The 27374-nt window shown below is 36.4% G+C and overlaps 1 protein-coding gene across 1 annotated transcript in view; it reads right to left on the reverse strand.

The window, feature by feature from the left end:
* The window catches only part of EYS (eyes shut homolog), a 1789541-nt gene that overhangs the window by 1202590 nt on the left and 559577 nt on the right, over positions 1-27374 (reverse strand). The window contains 3 exon segments of the mRNA XM_062187220.1: positions 3375-3520; positions 18677-18784; positions 18960-19056. Coding sequence (XP_062043204.1) covers positions 3375-3520; positions 18677-18784; positions 18960-19056 — 351 coding nt within the window.

Consider the following 27374-nt stretch of genomic DNA (forward strand, 5'->3'; position numbering starts at 1 on the left):
AAGAGGGGGTTTTAAGGAGGGAAAAAAGGAGTGAGGGAAGTATGGTTATTTTATTACAGCTGTACCTATGGAATATATGAAATCTGTTTTCTTTATATTAATAAAATTATTTTAAAAAGAAAAAGAAAAAACAAACAAGAAATGGGCAGAGCATATGAACAGACATTTTTTTTAAGAGAAGGAAATAAAAGTGGCAGACAGACACATGAAAAAATGCTCAGGATCACTAATCATCAGGGAACTGCAAGTTAAAACAACAATGAGGTATTATCTCACTCTAGTTAGAATGGCTATTATCAAAACCCCCAAAATAACAAATATTGGCAAGGTTGTAGAAAGATACCCTAAAGCCATACTTAATGTTCTTCCTTCTGTCTTCCATGTCACTAGTAACATTTCACTCAAATATTAATTTTTTTTGTAGAAGAAAATAAGGGTAGAAATAAAAGGTAATTTAATTTCAGTTTTAATTTTTGTAGTAGAAGAAAATAATGTAAAAACAAAAGTAGCACAGAAGTGACTTTAAATGTATATTCTGGCTTTGTCACTACTCAATGGATGATCTTAAAAAACATTCAAAACTTCGAATTTCTGCATGTCTTAAAATTCAAGATACCTTAAATAAATATTTACAATGGCATGACTTGCTAGAAGGAAAATATAAGAAAAATAAATAGCTTTAAATGTAATTTTTTTAAAAAATTGAGTTTTAGGAATATTGAGGAAGAACTATTTTCAGAGAAGACTAAGACTAAATAAATTCCACAAAAGTCTGAAAATTGGAAGTAGCTTTCTATGCTCATGCATGAAACACAAGGTCAATCAGATGCAAAAAGAGCATGTAGAGGAAACAAATACATGTAACTCTCTAGAAAGAGATGACCTTTCTTTGAATATTTAGTCATAAATCGTTCTCTGAGTAAACCCAAACTGTAACATGGTCTCCATAATTATAGCTTTTCTTGCTCTCCTTGACTATAAATTCAAAGAGATAAATTTTTAATTTCTCACTTTTTAGGACAGCTAAAAATGGCCATGTGAAACAGTTCTGGTCAATGAGATATAAGCAGAAGTCTTTTTTTTCAGTATGTTTGCAAGTTTTTCCTGATAGATGAGGTCAAATGTAATTGAAAACACTCTTCTCTTTTGCTGGCTTCAGTATAAGCATATAGACTAAAAGCATAGCAGAAATTCTGCATCCCATGAGAATATAAACATGAATCAAAGACCAAAAAAAAAAAAAAAGAAAAGAAAATCTGAACTCATCCTGGTAACTTTTTTTTTGTTTTTTTTTTACAGGCAGAGTGGACAGTGAGAGAGAGACAGAGAGAAAGGTCTTCCTTTTGCCCTTGGTTCACCCTCCAATGGCCGCTGCGACCAGTGCATCACGCTGATCCGATGGCAGGAGCCAGGCGCTTTTCCCGGTCTCCCATGCGGGTGCAGGGCCCAAGGATTTGGGCTATCCTCCACTGTCTTCCCGGGCCACAGCAGAGAGCTGGCCTGGAAGAGGGGCAACCGGGACAGGATCGGTGCCCCGACCGGGACTAGAACCCGGTGTGCCGGCACCGCAAGGTGGAGGATTAGCCTAGTGAGCCACGGCGCCGGCCCATCCTGGTAACTATTACCTGCTGAGCCTACAATAGTGGTTTACCTACAAAATTCTTGCTCTGTAAGAAAATGTAGAGGCTGGCATTGTGGTGTAGTGAGTAAAGCCACATCCTGTGACACCATGTTCCATACAGGGGCAAACTCATGTCCAGGCTGCTCCATTCCTGATCCATCTCCTTAATAATTGCCCGGAAATGCTGCAGAGAAAGATGGCCCAAGTATTTGGGACCTGTCACCAACATGGGAGACCAGGATGAAGCTCCAGGCTCCTGGCTTCCACTTGGCTCAACCCTGGCCATTAAAGCCATCAGGGGAGTTAAGTAGTAGATGGATGATCCCTTTGTCTCTCTTTGTCCCTCTCTCTTTGTAATTCTGACTTTTAAATAAATAATAAAAAAACAGAAAGAATATGCATATTTTTTGAGTAAATATTTTTTTTCACTTGCACATGGGTCATTATGTAAATATATACGAAAAAATTAAATTTGCCCTGGTAGTATCTTAACCAATGTCATTTTAAAACAATAAACTCACCATATTTTACCATGAAAATATCTTGTAAAAACAAAAATATCATGCCAATCTCTCAAATATGAAAGTAATTTAAAATATCAGTTATATCAAATAGTTTTTCTATGTGTTTCTCAGTCATATTGAGCTCAGTGTGTAATCTTACATTTTAACACTGTTAGCAGAATTAACAATGGCAACAATAACATGTTGAATGGAACTGTTTTAGAAACCTATGGTCCCAAAAAGTAATCTCAATAATTTGGAAGATAATAAGGAACCTGATGCTTACAAAGTACACTGCTTGATAGCCTAAATCTAATGTTTCTTTGTTAAAATATATAGCTAAGTGTATTTTTAAAATTAATTTGAATGGGAGCTTTTGTGCATGTAACAATTGTTGCCAAAGCAACCTTCTCTAAAGCCATCAAGATTCCTCAGGAAAACATTGAGATTCTTTGTTCAAGTCACTTGCCTTTTTTCACTTATTCTCTGGAAATGCTTCTAGTTACTTATGAATGTTGCTTGCCAACCTTATTTCCATTTGTTTAGACTTTTTGCTCCCACCAGCACATAATCTGATATGACATTCACTTGACTAGATTCTCTCAAGTTAGGAACCCATATGAAACCAGCATAATAAAACCCAGATGATAAATCAAGGTGTGAGATTTTAATAAATTCTTGTATGTCCATATAATTAATGCTGGTATACCAAAATAATATAGATTTTTTATTTTTTTCACCAGAAGCTAATTTACTATTTATAAATTCCTGAATGGATTTTACCTGTATGTTTGGATAGAATTATGTAAATCAATTAGAATAGCTAATTCTACATCATGTTTTCTGATTTAAATTTAAATTCCCAAGGACTTTTGCTTTGGGGCATATAAATGTGTTTAGTGAAATATATAAAAACACTTATATGAAAAAATGGCATCTATGTAACAAATATAACAGTGTTACTTCTATTAGATTATTTATGTCATTACTTTTAATATTCATATGAACCTACTTCAGATAAATTCAATTTTAAGAACTATAATGTAAATTGATGTTCAAATACAACTAGTTTTAAAAATTTAGATTAAAATAGCATAGTTTACTGTTAATTTCTTTTATAAGAGACTGTGTATGTTACTTTCCTATCCTGCAAATACGTGAAAACCTATTTCAGGGTTTAGAGTGCAAATATAAGGTTGTCATTTATATACACAGACATGTCAACACAGATGGCAGAGTTACGAGTTTACCTGTGTAACCAGGGACACAGATACAGCTGTGTTCACCAGTTGTGCTGACACAGTTTTCTGCTTCTGGACAAGATGAGGTTTTGCATTCATTCCCAGTGTGTTCACAGAAGGAGCCATGGTACCCAGGTTGACAGTTACATAAAAAGCTACAGAAAAGTAGGACAATGTGAAATCAGTAAGCATCTTAACAACAGAAAGAATTTTTTATATATAAAATTCATATATATGAAATTTTTTGACTTTTGACTTATTTTAAATAATTATTGATAGATCTATCTATTTTTTGCTTTGAAAAAATACAAATACCCATTCAAAATATGTTTTTCAGTACAAATGTTTCTTACATAGAAAATTTTAAAAGGAATGTGATTGAGTAAATAGTTATTACAAACATGAATAATATAATTGAGGGGCTGGCGCCGTGGCGCTCTAGGTTAATCCTCCACCTTCTGAGTATCCTATGTGAGAGCCGGCTCTAGTCCCAGCTGCTCCTCTTCCAATCAAGCTCTCTGCTATGGCCTGGGAAAGCAGTAGAAGATGGCCCAACTGCTTGGGCCCTAGCACCCTCATGATAGACCGGGCAAAGGCTCCTTGCTCCTGGCTCCAGATCAGCACAGCTCTGGCTGTTGTGGCCATTTCGGGGGGTGAACCAAGGAAAGGAAGACCTCTTTCTCTCTGTCTCTTCCTCTCACTGTCTGTAACTCTACCTCTCAAATAAATAAATAAAATCTTAAAAAAAGGAAAATATAATTGAGATTAATCTGGCAAATGTGTTCTTTTACAACTGTACCAGTGTAAATCTTCAATTTAAAGACTATGTAAAAAACTAATGTTTCCTCTGTGGAGAACAACAAAATCTGTAGAAGTGAAATGGACACTTCAAGAAGTGATGACTTGAGCTGCCTTTGTGTTGACTATTGAGGAACAGTTTCCTCTTTTTTGTTTTTTTCCTATTTTTTTCTTCATACTATTTGTTCAACTCTACTTAACACAGAGTTGACCATATGTATATAAAGTCAATTAAGGTTGGATCTCAGGAAAAACTAAGAGTGGGAATAAGAAAGGGAGTAGAAAGTTTATAACTGTAAAGCTGTATAGGCCGGCGCCGTGGCTCAATAGGCTAATCCTCCACCTTGCGGCGCTGGCACACTGGGTTCTAGTCCCGGTCAGGGCTACGGATTCTGTCCCGGTTGCCCCTCTTCCAGGCCAGCTCTCTGCTGTGGCCCGGGAGTGCAGTGGAGGATGGCCCAGGTCCTGCACCCCATGGGAGACCAGGATAAGCACCTGGCTCCTGCCTTCAGATCAGCACAGTGCGCCGGCTGCAGTGTGCCAGCCACGGCGGCCATTGGAGGGTGAACCAACGGCAAAGGAAGACCTTTCTCTCTCTCTCTCTCTCTCTCACTCTCCACTCTGCCTATCAAAAATTAAAAAAAATAATAATAAAAGCTGTATAGTTCTGCACACATTCCTAAGGACTTACTTCTAAGGGTACAATTTAAAAACTTGTCATAGGACTCCAAACCCCATTAAGCTGGGTGGTACAAATGTGGTCTTATGTGTTAAAGTGATCATATTAAGTGGTAAAGTGAACATATAGATAGGATCAAGTGTCTGGGAATAATAATAGATATAATTAAAAAGGAGAGATGTTCCAACATGAGAAGCAGTCCACACAGCAGACTCACAGACTGACAATCCCTTTAAGTAACACTCTGACCTCAGAATCAGTCCTTAAGGCTTTCTGGTCTGGCTGAAAAGCCTGTGAGAGCATTTCAGGCATGGAAAGCCAAGATACTGTGGCAAGAAATGTTCTGCATGAAGAATCTCTGTGAGACTCTAGCAGAAAGAAGTGGCCATCAAAGAAGGATGAACTTTTCTCTAAAGGGAGGAGAGGACTTCCACTTTGCTTATGAATTTCTCTAAATACAGATGGAGTCTGTGGATTCAAAGGCTTCCATAGCCTAGGCAGCTCATGTCAACAGCCTCGGGTGTTCACTGACATCATACATAAGTGTGTTAATTGTTAAATTAACAACAGGAGTCACTGTGCACTTAATTTCCATGTAGGACCTCTGTCCTCAGTGAGTTGTATTATGAGAGTTAACTGTAAAACTGGTTTTCAGTTTTGTGTGTGTGTGTGAGAGAGTAAACTGTTGAACCTTTACTTAGTATAGAGTTGGTCTTCTGTGTGCAAAGTTAATTGAAAATGAATATTAATGCAGAATGGGACTGGGAAGGGGAAGGAGAGGAAGAGGTGGGGTGGGAGTGTGGGTGGGAGCATAAGTATGGTGGGAAGAATAACTGTATTCCTAAAATTGTACTTATGAAATTTGTATTCCTTAAAAAATAAATTAGAAAAAAAAACTTCTCTATTTGACGATTTAAAAAAGTTCCTTTTAATAGAAACAATCTCATTTTTTGCTTAACCATAATGCCAGTTATTGGCAAAATCAATGGTTAAATATCAAGTTTAAAAAGTCATAGACTTGATAGACAATATCAAGTAAGTATTAACAGGAAGTAACTCTCAGCATTCATTTGAACACCCCTTGAATTTCAACTGTCCCCACTTTATCTCGTACATTGACTTCTGCTAGTTTTTATTTTTATCAGAATTCATGATAAAACCAATATGAAGAAAGCAACAATTTTAATTATCCAAACTTACATACTACATTTGTTAAAACAACAATTAAAATGTGGAATAATTTCCAAAAATTGAATTTGATAGCAAGAATACACTAGGCAAAATAGTTCTATATCAATTTTTTTTATTTTTTAGAATTCTAGATAAACAATTTCACCAAGATTTCTTGCAACACTTTTAAACCAGATTTTAATTCCAATTTTCTGAAAGAACTCCTAATTTATCTCAGTTATCATTTTCTACCCACCAGAAATCTAACATCTTTGTATTGTTTTACTTTTACTCATTTGGAACATATTAATATATTGAGTGAGGACACCAGTCTTACACACAGATTCAAGTGTAAATAAAGTTTCGCCTTCCTTTTGATATCTCAGACATATTAGAATATGGATGTGTAACATTTTAGTAAGTACAAGTCAATAGAATCAGTTATACTTATTGGAAGAGAAGCTGACAGAAAATGTTTTACTGGTTTGTTGTATAGAAAGAGTAGGGAATCTTTTATCAATTGGACAAAGTTTTAAAATTTGACATGTAACACCATGATGGTATAAAAGATAATTGTATTTCTCACAAACTCTTCACATCGCTAGGGTATTGACTTTAATCACTTATTTGGTGTACCACTAATTATATTATCTTTAGTCTCTGTTCCATTGATCCAAATGTCTACTCTTGTTTTAATAGCAGGCTATTTTGATTACAACTGCCCTGTAATATGTTCTGGAATCTTGTATTGTGATGACACCAGCATTATTTTTATTGTTTAGGATTGCTTTAGCTATTTGGGGTGTCTTGTTATTCCATAAGAATTTTAGGGTCAATTTTTCCAGATCTTAGTAAGAACATTTTTGGAATTATGACTGTGGTAACACTGAAATGTAAATTGCTTTAGGTAGTATGGACTTTTTAAAAATTTATTTATCTGAGTCTGAATCACAGAGAGAGAGGAGAGACAGAGAGACAGAGGTCTTCCATCCGCTGATTCACTCCCCAACCAGCTGCAATGGCTGGAGCTGCACCGATCAAAAGCCAGGAGCCAAGGCTTCTTCTGGGTTCCCCACAGGGTGCAGGGTCCCAAGGACTTGGGCCATCTTCTACTGCTTTCCCAAGCCACAGCAGAGAGTTGGATTGGAAGTGGAGCAGCCGGGTCTTGAACCAGCGCTTAAGGCCAGGGTGTTAACCCGCTGTGCCACAGCGCCGGCTCCATTATGGACATTTTATTGAGATTAATTCTTCCAATCTACGAACATGAAAGATTTTTTCATATTTTACATCTTCTTCTATTTGGGGAAAATATTATTTGGAATCCATGATAATAGATATCTACATTATATATATGTATAAACATTAAACACACACACACACACATATATACATATATATATATACACATTTGTGTTTTTATTAACTATGTATATATAAATATGTTGGTTCATATTTATTCAAAATTTCTGTATACATGTGCATCTTTTAAAAATATACATATGAATACAAATATTCCAATTCTAATTTAACAAGATTTATTGCCATCTGGATCATTTCTATATTTGAAATTTTTTTTTCAACACTGAGAAATTTGATTTTCAGTATCTTAAACATATAAATGGACTTCAAAATATTTGTTGAAAACGCCTATGGCACTAGTGCTGTGGCATTGTGGGTAAAGCTGCTGCCTGCAATGCCAGCATCCTATATAGGCACCAGTTTGAGACCCAGCTGCTCCACTTGTGATCCAGCTCTCTGCTATGGCCTAGGAAAGCAGAAAGAAGATGGCCCAAGTGCTTGGGCCCTTGAACCTGCATGGGAGACCTGGAAGAAGCTCCTGGCTCCTGGCTCCTGGCTTTGGGTCAGCCCAGCTCCAGCCATTGCAGCCATTTGGGGAGTGACCTAACGGATAGAGGACCCCTCTCTCCCTACCTCTCTCCCTCCCTCTCTCTCTTTTTTCCCTCTCTCTCTCTTCCTTTCCCTCTCCCTCTCTCACTTCCTCTGCCTCTCTGTAAATCTGCCTTTCAAATAACTAAATAATCCTTAAAAAAAAAAAAAAAAGATGTGAGACTAGCGCCGTGGCTCACTTGATTAATTCTCCACCTGTGGCGCCGGCATCCCATATGTGCGCCGGGTTCTAGTCCCAGTTGCTCTGCTTCCAGTCCAGCTCTCTGCTGTGGTCCTGGAAGGCAGTGGAGGATGGCCCAGGTGCTTGGGCCCCTGCACCCACATGGGAGACTGAGAAGTAGCACCTGGCTCCTTGCTTTGGAACGGCACAGTGCTGGCCTTGGCAGCCATTTGCAGGGTGAGGAAGACCTTTCTCTCTCTCTCTCACTGTCTAACACTGCCTGTCAAATAAAAAAAAATGCCTATTATAAAGCAAGCATGTATAATTCTCTTCATTTGCACCAAAATATTGCGTAATATTCTTTTCCATGACCTTTCTGAAGTACCCTTGCACTTACTTAGTTGTGCCATTAAATAATCTGAATTTTTTATGTATTATTTTTTTGTTGTGCTAGGTCTGTAGATTTGTTTAGTTTTAAATACTATTTGTTTATATGGTTATCTTTAGGATATAAGAGCAGTTTCAGATTCTACCATCTACCCAGAATTCTCCTTTATTCCTTCTGAGTTTAAATTCCTGTCTTGCAAATTGCAGTGTTTATTTTTTTTTTTTGCGTACATACCTTTTCATCAAATTTGTTTACACAATTGAAAATGGGGATTCTCAGAAATTTATACATTTTCTCTTCATTATTTTTCAGTGTAAAACATTTATCATGCAACCTGTTTCAAGAATCTCAAATTCTTCCCTCACCCTTCTGTGTTTACAGATGATCTCACAGCATATAAACCCACACACATTCTGTACTTCCAGAAGTCTATTTTTCTAAAGCCTTATTTTTACTAATAACTATGCAAGTATTGATCATGTTAATCTTTTTTTCCATGAACACATCACTTCTACTTCACACTGTGTCTCATTGTTTGTATTAAACAAATCTATTATTAATTCCTGGAATTTGACATTGCAAGTTTTCTGCATTGGCAAAATATGCTTTACTTGTAGACAAAATTAATTCTAATCATAATTAGATAAGCCATAGATGTCTGTTCAAGTGGCATGCAAAAGACCTGTGTTTTGTTAATAACAATTCCAGGAATTCCTGAGATTCTATGGTCAACTTAGCAATTTTCTGAATTTCATCTAAAATTTTGCAGATTAGAACAATAAGAAAAACATAACAGACCTACTACTGGCAGCAGTGCTGGTAAAACAGTTTACAGGGGCCAGTGCTATGGTGCAGCAGGTAAAGCTGCCGCTTGCAGTGCTAGCATCCTATATGGGCACCAGTTCAAATCCTGGTTGCTCCACTTCCCATCCAGCTCTCTGCTATGGCCTGGGAAAGTAGTAGAAGATGGTTTAAATCCTTGGGCCCCTGCACCCTCGTGGGAGACTGGGGGAAAGCTCCTGGCTCCTGGCTTCAGATCAGCTCAGCTCTGGCCACTGTGGTCCTTTGAGGAGTAAAATAGCACTTGGAAGATATTCTCTCTCTCTCTCTATCTCTCTCTCTCTCTCTAATTTTGCCTTTCAAATAAATAAATAAATCTTTTTAAAAATGTAAAGAAAATATGTTCTACAGAACAAAGCATCTATGTTAATATCTGTCTACTATTTCCCAGAACAATTAATATATTTCTCATTACCTCCTTCCCTTTTCTTTGTTTTCTTTCTACTTCCTGTCTCAAAGAACAGTGGAATAAGAATGCTCAACACTAACATTTTTTATTTTTTTGCTCCTTCAAAAACGTCCAAAGCATGAAATTACCTAGGGAGTGTCTGAAGGATTCTCTACTAAATCTCTCCTTCTACTGGCCTCTCCCTAAAGTGTACATTCCATCAAATTTCAGAATGATTTGCCTGTCATTAGTACTCAGAGAGACCCTTTATGCTAATTACATCTACTGAGATTAAGGGAAAAAGTAAAAGTGAACCTTGATTTTTATCATTGTCTTAACTGATCCAGTTCAATTTATAGTAATTATTGCATTTTCATTAAAAGTCCCTAAAACATATCTTCCTTTTAATGAAACTCTGTTTCCACAGCTTTTAATACATACAGATGCATTTATAAAAATATCCTGCATCCCCGAAGACAACTGGTTCTATGAAATATGTAGTATGCTTCAGATGAAATGAAAATTTCTAATTAAATTTAAAGTTTGTACCTCAAAAAATTCCATGTAAACTTAAAAATGACTAGGTATAGGACATTTTTGTTATTCTTTTTATTTTGATGATGACCTGAAATTTTCTAGCCAGACTTTTAGAACCCGTTGTGTCATTTCTGATAAATTCACCAAATTGAAATAGAAATAAGGAAGAGTAATTATAATTTGCATAAACTCATATTGGTAAAGTGAAAGACAATAGAACAATATAAGGTAATATCAAGAATTTAAAGCCCTAAAAGTAGTCAATGCATATATTTTATTTATATTGTTCTCTTATTAAAAATTTATTTTATTTATTTGAAAGGCACAGTTACAGACAGAGAGAAAAACAGAGAGAGAAAAAGAGACAGAAATTTTCCACTGCTTGTTCACTCTGAAAATGGGCACACAGCCAGGGTTAGGCCAGACCAAAGCCAGGAGATAGGAGCTTCTTCTGAGTCTCCCATGTCGGTGCAGGGCACAAGCACTTAGGTTATCTTCAGCTACTTTCCCAGGCCATGAGCAGGGAGCTGGACTAGATAGGATGCCATCACTGCAGGCTGCAGCTCTATTCACTACGCCACAACAAAAGCCCCTTACATTGTTCTTTTATCTTATTCCAAGTGTGAGAAGAATTAATCAGTAAAAGATTTGCTTCTGGAAATTTGAGTTATTTTAAAATATAATCACTACACAGATTACATAATACTATAAGATCCAAGACAATGTATGGACTCTTAAACATATACTTATTATTTGAAAGGCAGAGTTACAGAGAGATGGGGGGGGAGGGGGAGAGGGAGAGGGAGAGGGAGGAGAGAGAGAGAGAGAGAGAGAGAGAGAGAGAAAGTGCTTACATCTTCTCCTTCACTTCCAAATGGCTATAGCGACTGCCCAGGGATGAGCCAGGCTGAAGCCAGGAGGCTGCAACTCCATCCACATCTCCCACCTGGGTTGGAAGTATTGGGCCATTTTCTACTGCTTTTGCAGGCACATTAGGAAGGAGCTGTATAATCAGGAGTGGAGCAGCCAGAACTCAAAGCATCTTAACCTGCTGTGCCACAATGCTGGCCCCCAAAATATGGGTTTTTATGAGTTTTGATTTAAAAATGCATTTGCTATAATATCTGAGCTATAATTATATTCTTTTCAGTGGGTAATTTTACAAATGCTATAGTCAAAAATAGCATTTCATGGTAAAATTATGATAGCTTTCAAGCACATGTTAACTCATATTTTGAGAAAATTTACTATAAATTTTAAAGAAGTTTAGACATTATCCTTATGATATGATAACACAAATTTTGAACCAAAATTATATACAATTAAAGATATTTCTGAGAACATGAATCATCTTTTACTTGAAAAGTGGATAGGGATGTTTAGATTAAAATTTTATGAAGAAAATTAAATAAATTCTTCAGATAAAGCTTTATATAACTACCTAGCTATCAAATATGTTGTAGATGTAGTCTCTTAAATAATTATTTTTTAAAGATTTATTTATTTATTTGAATTACAGAGAGGCAGAGAGAGAGAGAGAGAAAGAGAGAGAGAGAAAGAGAGAAAGGTCTTCCATTTCCTGGTTCACTACCCTGATGGCCACAACAGCTGGAGCTGCGCCAATCCAAAGCCAGGAGCTAGGAGACAGGAGCTTCTTCCCAGTGTTCTACTCAAGTGCAGGGGCCCAAGGACTTAGACCATCTTCTTATGCTTCCCCAGGCCATAACAGAGAGCTGGATTGCAAGTGGAGCAGCCAGGACTCAAACCAATGATGATATGGAATGCTGGCACTCCAGATGGTGGCTTTACCCACTATGCCACAGCGCATACTCTTGCAGATAGCAAAATCTATTGAATATAATATCCATCTAATAGAAATTTGATTATGCTATGATATGCAGTTTATTTGTTTCAGTTTATCTATCATATGTCTTTGAGGGGTTGTAATTTAAGATGTTAATCATATGACCTTCAAGCAACAAGTAAATAAACACATGTATTGGCTTTGGAAAAATAATTTAATGTGTTTATGCATACATTATAACTGACGAGTACAGGTGTGGATTTAATCTGAAACAATGTGTTATAGTAAATTCTCTCCTCAGTGCAACAGTAGAACATTTACATGATGACTGGTTTCTAGGCAAACAATTTATATAAGTATGTATAGTTATTTTGCTTTTTGTTGTTAAACGTACATTAAGCAACCATTTTCAGCATTGTAAGAAAAAATCTGCTAATCTCATGAACATCACACATTTGCTTTTTTGAAAATACACTTATTGATAATACTTTGGCTATGAAAATCATATTAGTTAGATATTTACAAAATTTTTTCCACATCTTTTCTTTGAATGGGTTAGTCACTGTTATTACCATGGTTCTGGTGAACTCTCTAGTGATGAAGTTTCAGTAGATGGTTATTGTTGTCAGTAATATAAAGGAGCTCATAACTGTGACTTAAACCAACAGTAGTATTGAATAACATATATTAGCAAGTGTCTGCAAATGACAGTTTCAATGTCTAGCCTGTCTAGCCTTACAGTGGCTTTGTAGATGAGTAGAGGCTACCATTCACATGCTGTCATATGTCTGCAAACTCATCATTGAAAGATGTTATTAAGATTCATTGTTGGGGCTGGTGCTGTGGCATAGCAGGTAGAGCCATGGCCTGCAGAACAGGCAACCCATACGGGTGCCAGTTCTAGGCCTGGCTGCTCCACTTCCGATCCAGCTCTCTGCTATGGTCTGGGAAAGCAGTAGAAGATGGTTCAAGTTCTTGGGCTCCTGCACTTGCATGGGAGATTCATTGTTAACAGTCTCAATTTCAATAATCATATGAGAAGAGCAAACATTAAAACATGAATGAAAGCAAGACACATATTACATAATAATTACTATTTATTATTATTTTTGTGTCTTTATTTATACTAAATTGAGCACTGTTGTTCTTAATTAGTTCTGTAATGCCTGTCATTTATAGGTAGGAGAGGACAAAGCTTGATGTTGTAGAGGAATTATGTTTCTTGATAAGAAACAAAATAATGAGACTCAAAAAAAGGATTAAATCTGTTTGTTATGCTTGATTATCAGACTCAAAAAGAGCAAGTAAGCACAGAAATCAGTGAAACATAATAAAGATGATGAAACTGATTCACGGATATCCACAGTGATTGCAGACTGATGATGGTTTTCCATGGCAGTGGCTAATTGACAAAGGGTTTCTAGAAATTAAATATGATGCTGCCTTAAATATACCATTGAAATGTATATGTATGCAGGAAATAAATGTAATTCATTTCGATCCTGTACTGTATTCATAACAACCTAAACAATTCTGTCTTAATCTATTCATATAACAGACTTAGTGTCTCAACTGAATGTTGGAGCATGTCCCTTTGAAGACGGTTTTTTCACAGAGTCGCAGACATTCCCGGTATCTTTCTGAACCTTTATCTATAGAGATCTGAGGATATTTACCAGTATGATTGCCCACTGGTGAAAAAGGAACTTCAGATCTTTTAGGAGCTATTGAATACTTTTTTTCTAAATTTAGGCTCATCTCTCAAATACCACTGCTTCACTAGTAGGAGTACAAAATTATTTTTGAGGTTATTTCACATAGGACAACAGATCTGTCCTCCAACCACTAGTAGCTGATACAAAATGTAGTAATATAATTAGTAGTAGAAATAATTTCCAATTTTGAATAAAGCTATTATAGAGAAAAGAAAAATCGATAGATCTCACAATTTCCCTTCAGCTATGTCAAAATTTTAAGCTGAAAAGTAATTTAGTGACCCAACGGCACTTGAAATTCTTAGGATAGCAATTCCAAATATTTATGTGAAAAACAGATAAGCCATAGAGATGGATAGAAATGTCAGAAGATTACTAGAAATTTAACCAAGGTTTAACATTATTTTTAACAATGCTAGATGTTGAATCTCCCTTAGATAAACAAAGTCTCTGAAGTCCAACATGATCTAGGCAATCAGTTCTTTAGTAACCTATTCAGTGAACATCCAGTTGAATTTACCCAACTGCTTTTTAGAAAATGTATTAAAAGAACTGAGTAGATAACAATTCTTCTCAACAATTCTTCTCAAATTGATCTAAAAAAATTCTGTAAGATCTTAGTTTGCTTGATTTTATAGATTATATATAGAACAAAAGGTTAGTGTGACAGAATAAATAATCAAAAAATTCCTAAAACTTCTAGAAAAATATTAAATAAATGAGTGTCTTGCCATACTAGTATTGAGATATTTGAAAGCTACATAATTTTGATTTGTGATACCAGTATGTGGATGTCTGAATTTACTAAAGCAGTGGGACAGAGGAAAGACATAGGCATATAAAAATTTGTAAATTTAATATTCAACTAAAATCAATGAGAAAAAGATGCATTGAGTAAATTCCAAGATAGTGGAATAGGGAATGACATACTGCTCTAACATAGGGATAAATAGTTAAAAATAAACAAACAAAACTGTAGGAAATGCATTCTCAGGGAGAGAATTACGGAGAATAATGTGGTGGAAATTCTATGGAAAGAAAATGAAAGGCATGGACCTGTGTGGAAGGTGCAGACACACAGAATGAAAATGGACAGAACACAAGACTCCAGCAGCCAAGTGCCAGAGAGAGTGCCAACCTGGAGACAGAGGTGAGGTCAGAATGAAACAATCCATGACGATATAGACAGAGAGAGAACATAACATGAGTCCAGCCTGGAGCCCTAGGGATTAGACAGTGCCCCTGGACCCATTGGAAGTAAAAGGAGCACGTTTCTCTAACTCCATCCTCCTTACAATGGTGCTTGGTGCCTGGCTGAGAGAGGGAGGGTGCCATTTTGGCATAAGCGGCAGTTGTGCATACGCTGTGTACACACAAAGCGACTGGTTGAGAAAGGAAAACATCTTCTCCTGGTAGTAGCTGTGGGGAGAGGGCAACATTCTGCTTGTGGCTCTTGTGTATGTGTGCGATCCAGAGGTTCTAGCAAAGGGAAAAAATCTGTGGTCCCCACTGGCTTTGAGCCTGGCTGGGAGGAAATCAACAACTCAAATATCTCTAGATCATATGCAAATACATGACACTGAACAACATGCTCCAGAATGAATAGTAGATCATAGAAGAAATCCAAAGAGAAACCAAGAAAAATTCCTGATGGACATATATGCAAAAATCTTCACCAAAATACTAGCTAATTGAATTGAACAATACATCAGAAACATCATTCACTTGGACCAAGCAGGAATTATCACTGGTATGCAGGAATGGTTTGCAAATATCACTGGTATGCAGGAATGGTTTGCAAATCAATGCATATAATATATCACACTAACACAAGACCAAAAAATATATGATTATCTCAATAGATACATAAAAAGCATTTGATAAAATACATGATCCTTTCATGATGAAAGCCTTAAGCAAATTGGGTATACAAGGAACATTACTCAACACAATCAAGGTAATTTATGACAAACCCACCGCCAGCATCCTATTGAATGGGGAATAGTTGGAAGCATTCCCACTATGTTCAGGAGCCAGACAATGATGCCCTCTCTCACCACTGCTTAAATCAATCAAAGACTTTAATCTACAACCAAATACCATCAAATTATTAGAGATCGTTGGGGAAACTCTGCAAGATATTAGCATAGGCAAAGACTTCTTGGAAAAGACCCCAGAAGCACAGGCAATCAAAACCAAACTGACAAATGGGATTACATCAAGCAAACTTTTGCATTGCAAAGGATACACTTAGCAAATTGAAGAGTCAACCAACAGAATGGGATAAAATATTGGCAAACAGTGCAACTGATAAAGGGCAACATGCAGAGTCTATCAGGAGCTCAAGAAATTCAACAACAACAAAACAAATAATCCAGTTAAGAACTGGGCAAATAACTTGAACAGGCATTTTTCAATAGAGGAAATTCAAATGGCCAACAGACACTTGCAAAAATGCTCAGGATCAGGAGCCATTGGGAAATGCAAATCAAAACCACAAATCAAAATGTCACCTTAGTTAGAATGACTCTCATACAGAAATAAACAAATGACAAATGCTGGTGATGATGTTGGGAAAACAGCACCCTGATACAGTGTTGGTAGGAATGCAAACTGGTACAGCCACTGTGGAAGGCAGTATGGACATACATCAGAAATCTGAATACAGACCTACCATATGACCCAGCTATCCTATTCCAGGGAATTTACCTAAATCAAAAAAATCAGCAAATGAAAGAGACACCTGTATTCTCATGTTCACTGCAGCTCAATTCACAATAGCTAAGATATAGAGTCAACCTAGATACCCATCAACTGATGACTGGATTAAGAAATTATGGCATGCAGAGAGAATGTAGTGCTGCTCGCCGTAAAAAAAAAAATAAAAAATAAAAAAAAAATTAAATTCTGTGGTTTTTTTGTTTTGTTTTGTTTTGTTTTTCACAGGCAGAGTAGACAGAGAGAGAGACAGAGAGAAAGGTCTTCCTTTTTCCATTGGTTCACCCCTTAAGTGGTCACTGAGGCCGGCATGCTGCGGCCGGCACACCGCGCTGATCTGAAGGCAGGAGCCAGGTGCTTCTGGTCTCCCATGTGGGTGTAGGGCCCAAGGACTTGGGCAATCCTCCACTGCACTCCTGGGCCACAGCAGAAAGCTGGCCTGGAAGAGGAGCAACCAGGACAGAATCCAGTGCTCCAACCAGGACTAGAACCCGGTGTGCCGGCGCTTCAGGCGGAGGATTAGTCTATTGAGCCACAGCACCGGCCGGAATTCTGTGTTTTGCAACAAAATGTATACAACTGGAAACCATTATACTTAGTGAAATAAGCCAGTTCCCAAAAGACAGATAACATACATTTTCTCTGATCTGGAATAACTAATAGAGTACCTAAATTGTAATACATTGGAGTGATGTGGACATTTTAAGATTTGATTGTTATAGCCCTCATCTTTTCCTTTGTGGAATAGTGTTTTTTCTTTCATACTATTTCTTGAACTCTTTAATTAGTTTAGGGTTAACCTTATTATCATTAAGTAAACTGCAAATAGAACTTTGTAAAAATTGTATGGTAATAGGAGTGGGAGGAGGAAGAAGGGTTGGAGTGTGGGCAGGAGGGAGGGTAGTTTGGGAATGATCACTACGTTCTAAATCTGTATACATGTAATACATGAAACTTGTTAATTTAAATAAAATTTAAAAAAGCAAAAATTAAATAAAAATATTAAGCATAGAACCTAAATCCTAATATTAAGCATTAGATGTATTAATGTAAAAAAAATATGTACTGTGTCAATACATGTAGCAGACACAATGGCTAATTATATGGAATGAATTAGATTCCAATTTCTTACTATTCATTCTCACACAAAATGTGAAACACACAAACTTCTTGATGTATTGATATATAAAAAGGACATAATTTCAAATACTTTATAAATAAATATAATAATAAAACATTCTTTCACCCTTGAGTGGAAAAATTATTCTTAAATAAAACTAAAAAGACAATCCATATATAAAATGATGAATTAAAGTGTATTAAAATTAAGTTTTAGTACTCACACAGAAGGTAGAATTTTATTTCAATTAGGAGAAAGCATTTAATAATCAAACTAAAATAGGCCTTTCTTGATTATATCAGTTCTTTCAAATCAATTAGAAGAGAATATTCCTGGGTAGATGCCACAACTAGGCATTTCTAGAAAAGCTCAAGCTCATATCCTCAAGTGGGATACATAGTAAAGCTACAATGAGATATAACATAGAACATACAGGCCCAAATGGAACATCTGGAAAAATGTAAATAAGATTCGTTATTGTTTATAGTGTGAATATTCCATTCCATTTTTTAAAAAAGAAAAAGTTAACATAATTTAGTAAATGTGTAAATGCCTCCCAATGGTCCAATAATCTATGTATGTAAAGTAACTTTAGTACTTGTGCATTTAAAGAAATATTTTAAAATTTTCATATCACTGTTGTTTAGACAAAAAAGGTAAATAACCCAGATTTCCATGACCAGTAGAATGAAAAAATCAATATCAGCATATAGTTAAGATGAAATATTCTATAAAAGCTTAATATGAGAAATGGATCAACAGGTATTACAACAAATTTGTGTTCAATAAAATAACTTTCAGATGACTATAAATTATACTTTAATTAATGTTAATATGGAAACAAAAATGTATTTTGGTCAGGCATATGTACAAATAGTTAATCCTGTAAATTAAAAGCAATGGTGGTAAACATGAAATACAGGATATTTGATACATTTTGGTGAAAGGGAGAAGCATGGATTTGGGGACAAGAAGCAAGGTACTCATTGGTGGTGTTCAGCTTCCTAAATTATAGAATGAGCACATGTGCTCCCTTTGTTAAATCACATGTATAAAATAATTGATTCAATAAAGGTAGTCACTCACCTGTTTTCCAGATCCACACATGTTCCATTATTTTTACAAGGCTTAGAGGAACATTCATTAATTTCAATTTCACACAGATGTCCAGAAAACCCAGGTCTGCAAACACATCTTTTACAGAAAAAAAAAATTCAACACCATTAGGGTGTGTAAAATAAAAGCATCAATTAATTTTAAAATTCCAAATTTTTATATTCATAAATGTTTAGTGTGTCAATTGACATTTTAAACAAACATACAACTAAATATATAAATATGCATCTAGATTTTTTTTGTTCTTTTCTACCTGAAATCATTGACCCCATCTTCACAGTCACCATAATTTTGGCAGGGAAGTGAGAGGCACTCATTCACATCAATTTCACAGTGGTCACCTAAAAATCCTGCAAAGAGGGATGAGATGGGAATGGATGAGAAATCCTTGGTGTGGAGTAAGAAAAATCAAAAGAAAAAATAAAAAGAAAATGCCTCATCTCAGGCGTCTCATAAAACTCTGATTCACATAATATATGAATACAATTGTGCTAGTTTCAAGCTTAATGAATTGAAATGAAATAATCAAGGGCAAGAATACACTACTAAATCCCCGGGAAAGTAGAAATGTTGTTAACACTGCTGTTGTTTTAAGGTATTTAAATGTTTGAACAGGAAGAATTGAAATGATCTGGAAAGCAAATGAATTAATGTGATGACCAATCTTAAAGTAAAATTGAGCTTCACTGATCAAATTTATTCAAGGCATTTAGCAAATGAGCAAATTATTTAATTACTTTTCATATCTGAATGATTCAAACAAAACACATTATTTTATCCACAGCTACATAATTAGTCATCCATTTAAACACATGCCAATTGTATAAAAAAAGAATTTGTAATACAATTATACATACTGACAAGAGAGGCAGTTGTAATTATTTCAACATGTGTCAAAAACTTCCAAATGATATTAGTTTTGAAAATAAATTTAGCATTTTAATATTTACAATGTCCATTTAAACAATTATGCTTATAGGTATATGAGGGTACTTCAAAAAGTTCATGGAAATGATATTGCAAGATACATTTATTCTGGTGCAACAAACATTTTAAAATCCAATAGACATTTCCACGAACTTTTTGAATTACCTCCATATTAACTAAGTATAACAAAATATTCATATAAAGTTACAAACTAACCTTCCCTTCTATTCTTTTACACTAGTTCAAAAACACTGAGGCTGGCACTGTGGTGCAGCAGGTTAATGCCCAAGCCTGAAGCGCTGGCATCTCATATGGGCACCGGTTCAAGGCCCAGGTGCTCCACTCCCGATCCAGCTCTCTGCTATAGCCTGAGAAAGCTGTAGAAGATGGACCAAGTCTTCGGGCTCCTGCACCTGCATGGGAGACCTAGAAGAAGCTCCTGGCTCCTGGCTTTGGATAAGCACAGCTCTGGCTGTTACAGCCAATTGGGGAGTGAACCATCAGATGGAAGATCTCTCTCTCTCTCTCTGACTCTGCTCTCTCTGTGTAACTCTGACTTTAAATAAATAAATAAATCTCTAAAAAACAAATATAACTGCAATGATATTAAAAATGTTTAATATAAATCAGCTTATTTAGTGTGAATACAGATTACTTTAGGAAACTGTATTTATTGTTGGCAAACACTTAAACTGACACTGGATCTGAGAAAAATCTAAAGGTGCGGGTGATCTAACTACCCCTGAACGGCTGTCTTCCTCCCATAGTATCTATTCTCCTTTCTTCTAACAGAGCTGCTTCTTCCTTTTCTATTTCAAATATCTCTTCAGCATTTCAAATCATTTTTAACATCAACATGTGGATGATAACGCAATACTTCCTTGGTCTGTCTCATGCCATTTTGACTTTAGCCCCTTCTGACGGGTGATAAAATACAGTATTTACTCACTTAGATTCCCACAACATGGATTGACCTACTTTGTTTTTATCTACCATATATTCCATGTCTATCTCCCTCCAGAGTTTAACAGGGAGGCTACGTTACATCTTAAAAATCTGGCTGCCTCTTTAGCAAGATATAATACAGAAAACAACAACAAAACTTAATATAAAGGAAAAAGGAGCAAACACAAATTGAACAGAAAACAAATACCCTTTGCATTTCAATCTACATGTGCCAATATTTGTATTTACTTTGATTTTTTAAAAAATATTTATCTGTTGGCTTACTCCCCCGTGGCCCCAATAGCAGCACTGGGCTGATCTGAAAGCCAGTAGCTTATTCCAGGTCTCCCATGTGGGTGCAGCCAGGAGTTGAATGGGTCCCCATACGGGATGCCAGGGCCACAGGCAGAGGCTTAACCTACTAAGCCACAGAACTGGCCCCTTTACTTTGATTTTTAAAGGTAATGCAATCAGCAGTCAGAGACAGACTAAATAAAGTAACAGAAGCAGCTACATGGTATTTAAAAAAATAAATATATTGGTAAGTTAAAAGTAGAAAGCTGGAATAAAGATGCACCATGAAATACCAATGATAAGATGGCTCTAGTGCTGATGTGATTAGCTGTGTAGGTAGTCTTTGGAACAAGTAATAGTGTAGATGCACCATGAAATACCAATGATATGATGGCTCTAGTGCTGATATGGTTAATAGTCTAGGTAGTCATATTATTCATTTGCCCCATTTGCTTCTTGCTCAGTTCTCAGTTAATTAAGTTAATCTCTGAAGTTACATGCTTATAATTTATTCATGTTCTAGATGTTGTGTCTTCAGCATTAGTAAAAATAAAATGAACTATTTCCAAGTTAATATGGGTCTGCTTGTTTCAAGGTGAGCAGGTTGTTATTATGACAACACACTTCACATCATTCTTCAATCACTATTACTGTTTTTTATAAATAAGTTGCAAATGACATAGTACAATTCTGAACAACTTGGCTTTCATTTTTCAAAAGATATTTCTTAAATATTTGGTTTTGCAGCAGTGAAGATTTTTAGAAAATTGGATGCATGCCACCATTCCTACATTCAGCATGGCTTGTTTTGGGAGGTAGTGGGGGAATTCTAACACTAAAATGTTCCTTAGCAATGTTCTTTAAGGCACTGGAACTCAAGGGGCACTGATGAAATCAGGAAGAAGCTCCATGAGCCTCCATGATTTCAGCTGGGCAGATGAGTCAGGACACTGAGGACTGGGAGCTCAGACAGCTCACGGCGTAACCTTGCTTTCTGTGATTTTGCCTTATTCATTAAGTTTGACATTTCTGAGATGGAGTTTTGCTACCAACTAGCAACATATGTCAATGGACTGAGGAAATGAGATTGCTGAAATGCAGTAGACATTGAGAGAAAAAATAAGGCAGACGTGGAATGCATTCAAAATAAGCCAGAGCTTTGCTGAGAAACTTTATGTCTCAGGGATTTTAAAGGAGTGAAATGTATATACATCTGTCCAGAGTACTTGTTCTATAGTCCTTCCTTTCAGAAGTCCATACTGATTTGTGTGAAGGATGCCTATTTTGAATATATGCCAGCTAACAGAGTCACCAAAAAGAAAGTATAGTGAGTTAACACTGCGCTGTTCTTTGGTAATTTGTCCCTATCCAGAACTATTCCGCTGACTGTACTTTGTTAACTGCACTACGGTTCTTTATGCAAACAGTGAGACATTCTCAAATGGCTGCTTGGTTGCTTATTTCTTTCCTTACACTGCTGTATTAAGCATCGTAGCAAGTGAGCCTGAATGGCTGGCAAATGAGGTTCCCTTGCATTTCTCCACTTCTCCAAAATATACAAAATGGGTTACTAAACTTGCCGCTTGAGTCCAAGAAAAACATCAGTATGCTTACTAGTATTGCTTTTAAAATCACAATTATTTCTTCATTTCTCAAAAATTCAGCATTTTTTCACTTTATTGTCTAAAGAGTATGGGTATGGAAGAATATGTGAACAATAGCGAGGATTTCATAAAAATGTTTTAATAGGAAATAATTCATCATTCAAGACTTCACTGTAACTATGCTTACTTGGAATTGGAATCAATTGTAATAAATAGAAATGAAAATTAATAGGATAAAAACTGGAATATACCATGATAGGTATTCAAACATAGTAGTTAAAATATATATTTTAAAATAAATACTGTAAACATTAAGAATACGTAGAACATTTCCAATAGGGTTTAATGAGGATTTCAATAGTACTTTTAAGTAAACTTTTAGAAACTGAAAATTATAAATGTAGTCAACATTTTGCCTGCTTTAAATTTAACTGTATACATATTTTCTTTGAAGAATTTCCCAGTATGAATTTTCACTGCTACTTAAAACTAAAAGGTAAGTGCTATTACCTGGGGGCATGTTTTAAATTGTGAAAAGGAACAACATTTAACTTACACAGGCTATTTTATCCAGTGACACTTTTATTTTGTACTTGTAATTATGCACCTTAGGTTAAGTGGTATTACCATAATGACAGGAGTACCCAATGAAGTAATAGACACATTTAAATGCAACTACTTGTCTCCTCTGGTTCTACAAATCCATCAAGCCTGGGATTCTAATTGTAAATCAATAGCACATGTAAATGATGCAAATCTGACTTTCACTGTTAACACCTTACAAGGTATCTTTGACAGAGTTTAACCCAGATAAAGTGTCATTTAAAGAAACTTGTTCTGTTCCCCTTGGTGACTTGAGGATAAAGTGGCTATATTTAGAGATTAATTCTTTCTCTTTAAATTAAAAGTATGTGATAGAGGGATGCTCTTTTCTATAAACTGATTTGTTACTTTTTCATCAGAAACCTTATATTTAAGGTATAAAAACTTCATGCACTTCATAAATACACATTTAGGTACATAATGATTTATTATTAAAAATAGAAAGAGAAAGAAGCATATAAAACCATTCATAAGGAGAATATTGGAAAAGAAATAATTTTTTTAAAGATTTATTTCTTTATTTGAAAATCAGAGTTATACAGAGAAAGAAGGAGAGGCAGAGAGAGAGAGAGGTCTTTCATCCATTGGTTCACTCCCCAATTGGCCACAACGGCCAGAGCTGTGCCAATCTGAAGCCAAGAACCAGAAGTTTCCTCCAAGTCTTCCCATGTGGGTGCAGGGGCCCAAGAACTTGGGCCATCTTCTACTGCTTTCCCAGGTCACAGCAGAGAGCTGGATCAGAAGTAGAGCAGCCAGGTCTTGAACTAGGGCCCATATGGGATGCCGGCACTGCAGGTGGTGGCTTTACCCACTAGGGCATAGTGAAGGCCCCAACAAATACATTTCAAAGCTGTAGGTGTTCAGTCTAATGGTTAAGAAGATTGAATCCCAGTTTGGAGAGCTGATTTTCTATTCCGGACTCTACCTCCTTATTCCAGCTTCCCACCAATTCAGACCATGGGAGCCAGTAATGATGGCTCTAGTAATTGGTTTCCTGCCACCCACATGGGAGGCCTGAATCCTTATCATTTGCTGGATTTGGCCCTGGCCCAGCCCCATTGAGAGCATTAGAAGAAAGAAACAGTGGATGAGAGTTTACGGTGTTCCCCCTTCTCTCCCTCCTTGTCTCTCCCTTATATAAATAAAAATATGATTTTAGATCTCTCACTGCAAACACACATGGTACCACAGAAGCATATTATAAACACACATTCACATGTATTTTATCTAATATCATCTGTACCTTTTGAATCATCATATGAATTTTATATTCCATTTCTATAAGCTTGAAGTTGAACCTAGTTAATTCAACTTCTCCCTAATTAGCTTTCTCTTCAGTATATGCTATCTATTACTATTTTTTTTCATATACAACAGAAATAAAAAACTCATTTAGACAAGGAATGTGATTTATGTAGTCTAGCTGGCATGCCAAAACTGCCATGATTATTTTCTCCCCCAAACACATTTCTACCACTGCATGCAGATTTTCTCCATGTGAAGGTTACAGAGCGGTTGTCCACACCAGCTGAAACACTGCAGAAAGAGAAACCTCTTCACTCATGATCAGTTCTAAGAAAGGACTCTGACTGCCAATATTCCAGTCACATGTCCAGCCTTGGATCAATCATAGTTGCCAGAGTGAAGTGATTTGCTACATGTTGTAGATTGGGTTCTTCCAAAAGAAGAATCTGAGATAGCAATTTGTACACAAGCAGTTTATTTGAGAGACAATCCCAGGAATTATTGCAAGGGAGTAGGAAATAAAACCATGAAGAAAATGGGTTAGGGTGCAGGTTACTGCTGTGAGCAACTTTGGTTCAGCCTGCTGGCCCACCTTGTAGGATGCAACTGGAACACAGCTCAGAGTTGTCATCCTAAACAACACTGCGACTGAATCCACAAATCCTCCTTGTATGCATCTCTGTCATAAATGTGAAAGCTCTTACTGCACTGCACTTTTATGGTGACTTAGCCTGTGTCTCTTCCTTAAACTCCTAGATGGCATTCCTTTTGCCATGTTTAATTTACCCAGAGCCTATCTTAAGAAATGACATGTGGTAGCAAATCAATGTATGTTGAATCAATTAACAGATAGCACAGTTTTTAGATTTTTTTTTTTTTTTGACAGGCAGAGTGGACAATGAGAGAGAGAGACAGAGAGAAAGGTCTTCCTTTTTGCCGTTGGTTCACCCTCCAATGGCCGCCGCGGTAGGCGCGCTGCGGCCGGCGCACCACGCTGATCCGATGGCAGGAGCCAGGTGCTTCTCCTGGTCTCCCATGGGGTGCAGGGCCCAAGCACTTGGGCCATCCTCCACTGCACTCCCTGGCCACAGCAGAGAGCTGGCCTGGAAGAGGGGCAACCAGGACAGGATCGGTGCCCCGACCAGGACTAGAACCCGGTGTGCCGGCGCCGCAAGGCGGAGGATTAGCCTAGTGAGCCGCAGCGCCGGCTCAGTTTTTAGATTTTTATAGCACCACTATTGTAATGTTGCAACACCAACATATGTTGTGTAAAAAGCACAATTTATGGAGGAAAATTAAGTGTACTATGAAATACAATTTTAGATGAGCAAATTGCACACTAAGTGAATAAAACTGACACTATCAGAGTAGTAAGGAAATCCATTTTGTTTATACAAATATGATTTTGCCTTTGCTTTTATGTGCTATTTTCGTAAAAAAAAAAAACAAAACTTCCCGGTTGCCCCTCTTCCAGGCCAGCTCTCTGCTGTGGCCAGGGAGTGCAGTGGAGGATGGCCCAAGTGCTTGGGCCCTGCACCCCATGGGAGACCAGGAGAAGCCCCTGGCTCCTGCCATCGGATCAGCGCGGTGCGCAGGCCGCAGCGCGCCTACCGCGGCGGCCATTGGAGGGTGAACCAACGGCAAAAGGAAGACCTTTCTCTCTGTCTCTCTCTCTACTGTCCACTCTGCCTGTCAAAAAAAAAAAAAAAAAAAAAAACTCATGAATTTGTGAAATCACAAAAATGGCTCAAATTAATGGGATTATTTCTGAAACAGACTAGTATACAATTATTCTTGCTACATGCTTCTTTGCCTACCTATTTCCTAGTAGAAAATGTTCAATATCCATAGGGACCAAATTAATTCAATTACAGAAGTAATCAGAAGCAAAAGTATTGCCTATGCATTCTCTTGTAAAACCTGATCAAAATATTTATCACTTTAAAATAGCTCATATTTCACCAAAAGAATTATTCTTAAGTTTCAATCACACTAACAAAAATAGTTTATCTGCTGATCAGTTTAGCAGAAGTCTCAAAACAAGAAGTTTTCTACTTGATGTTCTTTGAGGATGAATTTGAATTCCATTTATAATTTAATTATCTAGTCACATGATTTTAGCACTGAATCTTAGTTTGTTAACGTTTGTTAACGTTTGTTATTTATCTAAGGTGGAGAAATTTCATGAATTTCATATTTACAGATTTAAGAGTACATTGATATTTCCCACCACATTGTCCTCCTGCTAACGACCACTCTCCTCCTTCCTTTTTTATTCTTTCTTTTAATTTTTACAAAGACATATTTTCAGTATATTTTATAATCATAAGATTAATCCCCACTAAGTAAATAATTCAACTGAAAGTATGAAGAAAAAAAAAGTTCTGTTCCACATTAGTAGAAACAAGGACTCCAAGTCATTGAATCTGTAAATGTCATTTTTCGCTAATATACACTGCAATTCTTGTATCCTATTAGTTACACTAGATCAGGGAAAACAGAGTATTTTTTTTCCTTTTTGGACTGGCTTATTTCACTCTGTAGAATGGTTTCCATTTACATCCATTTTGCTGCAAACACAGAATTTCATTCATTTTTTATGGTTGAGAAATATTGCATAATGTATATATACCAAATTCTCTTTATCCAGTCATTAGTTGATGGGCATCTGGGTTGACTCAATATTTTATATTGTGAATTTATCTGCCATAAAAAAGGTGGTACAGATAACTCTGCATATATGCTTATTTAATATTTCTTTGGTAAATTCCTAAGAGTGGGATGTTTGGGCCATATAGATCTATTTTCAGCTTTCTGAAGAATCTCTATACTGTCTTCCATAATGGTTGTATTAGGTTGAATTAACACCAATACTGGATTAGGGAACCATTTTCCCCCAAACAAGATTTCTCTATGAGAGCCATTCTAATCAGGGTAATGAAATCTCATTGTGTATTGATCTGAATTTGCCTGATGGCTAATGATCCTGAGCATTTATTTTCATTTAGTTTCATAGTTTTAAATATTTCCTCCCATTCTGTCCACTACCT

The sequence above is a fragment of the Lepus europaeus genome, chromosome 3, assembly GCF_033115175.1.
Source record: "Lepus europaeus isolate LE1 chromosome 3, mLepTim1.pri, whole genome shotgun sequence".
NCBI lineage: Eukaryota > Metazoa > Chordata > Mammalia > Lagomorpha > Leporidae > Lepus > Lepus europaeus.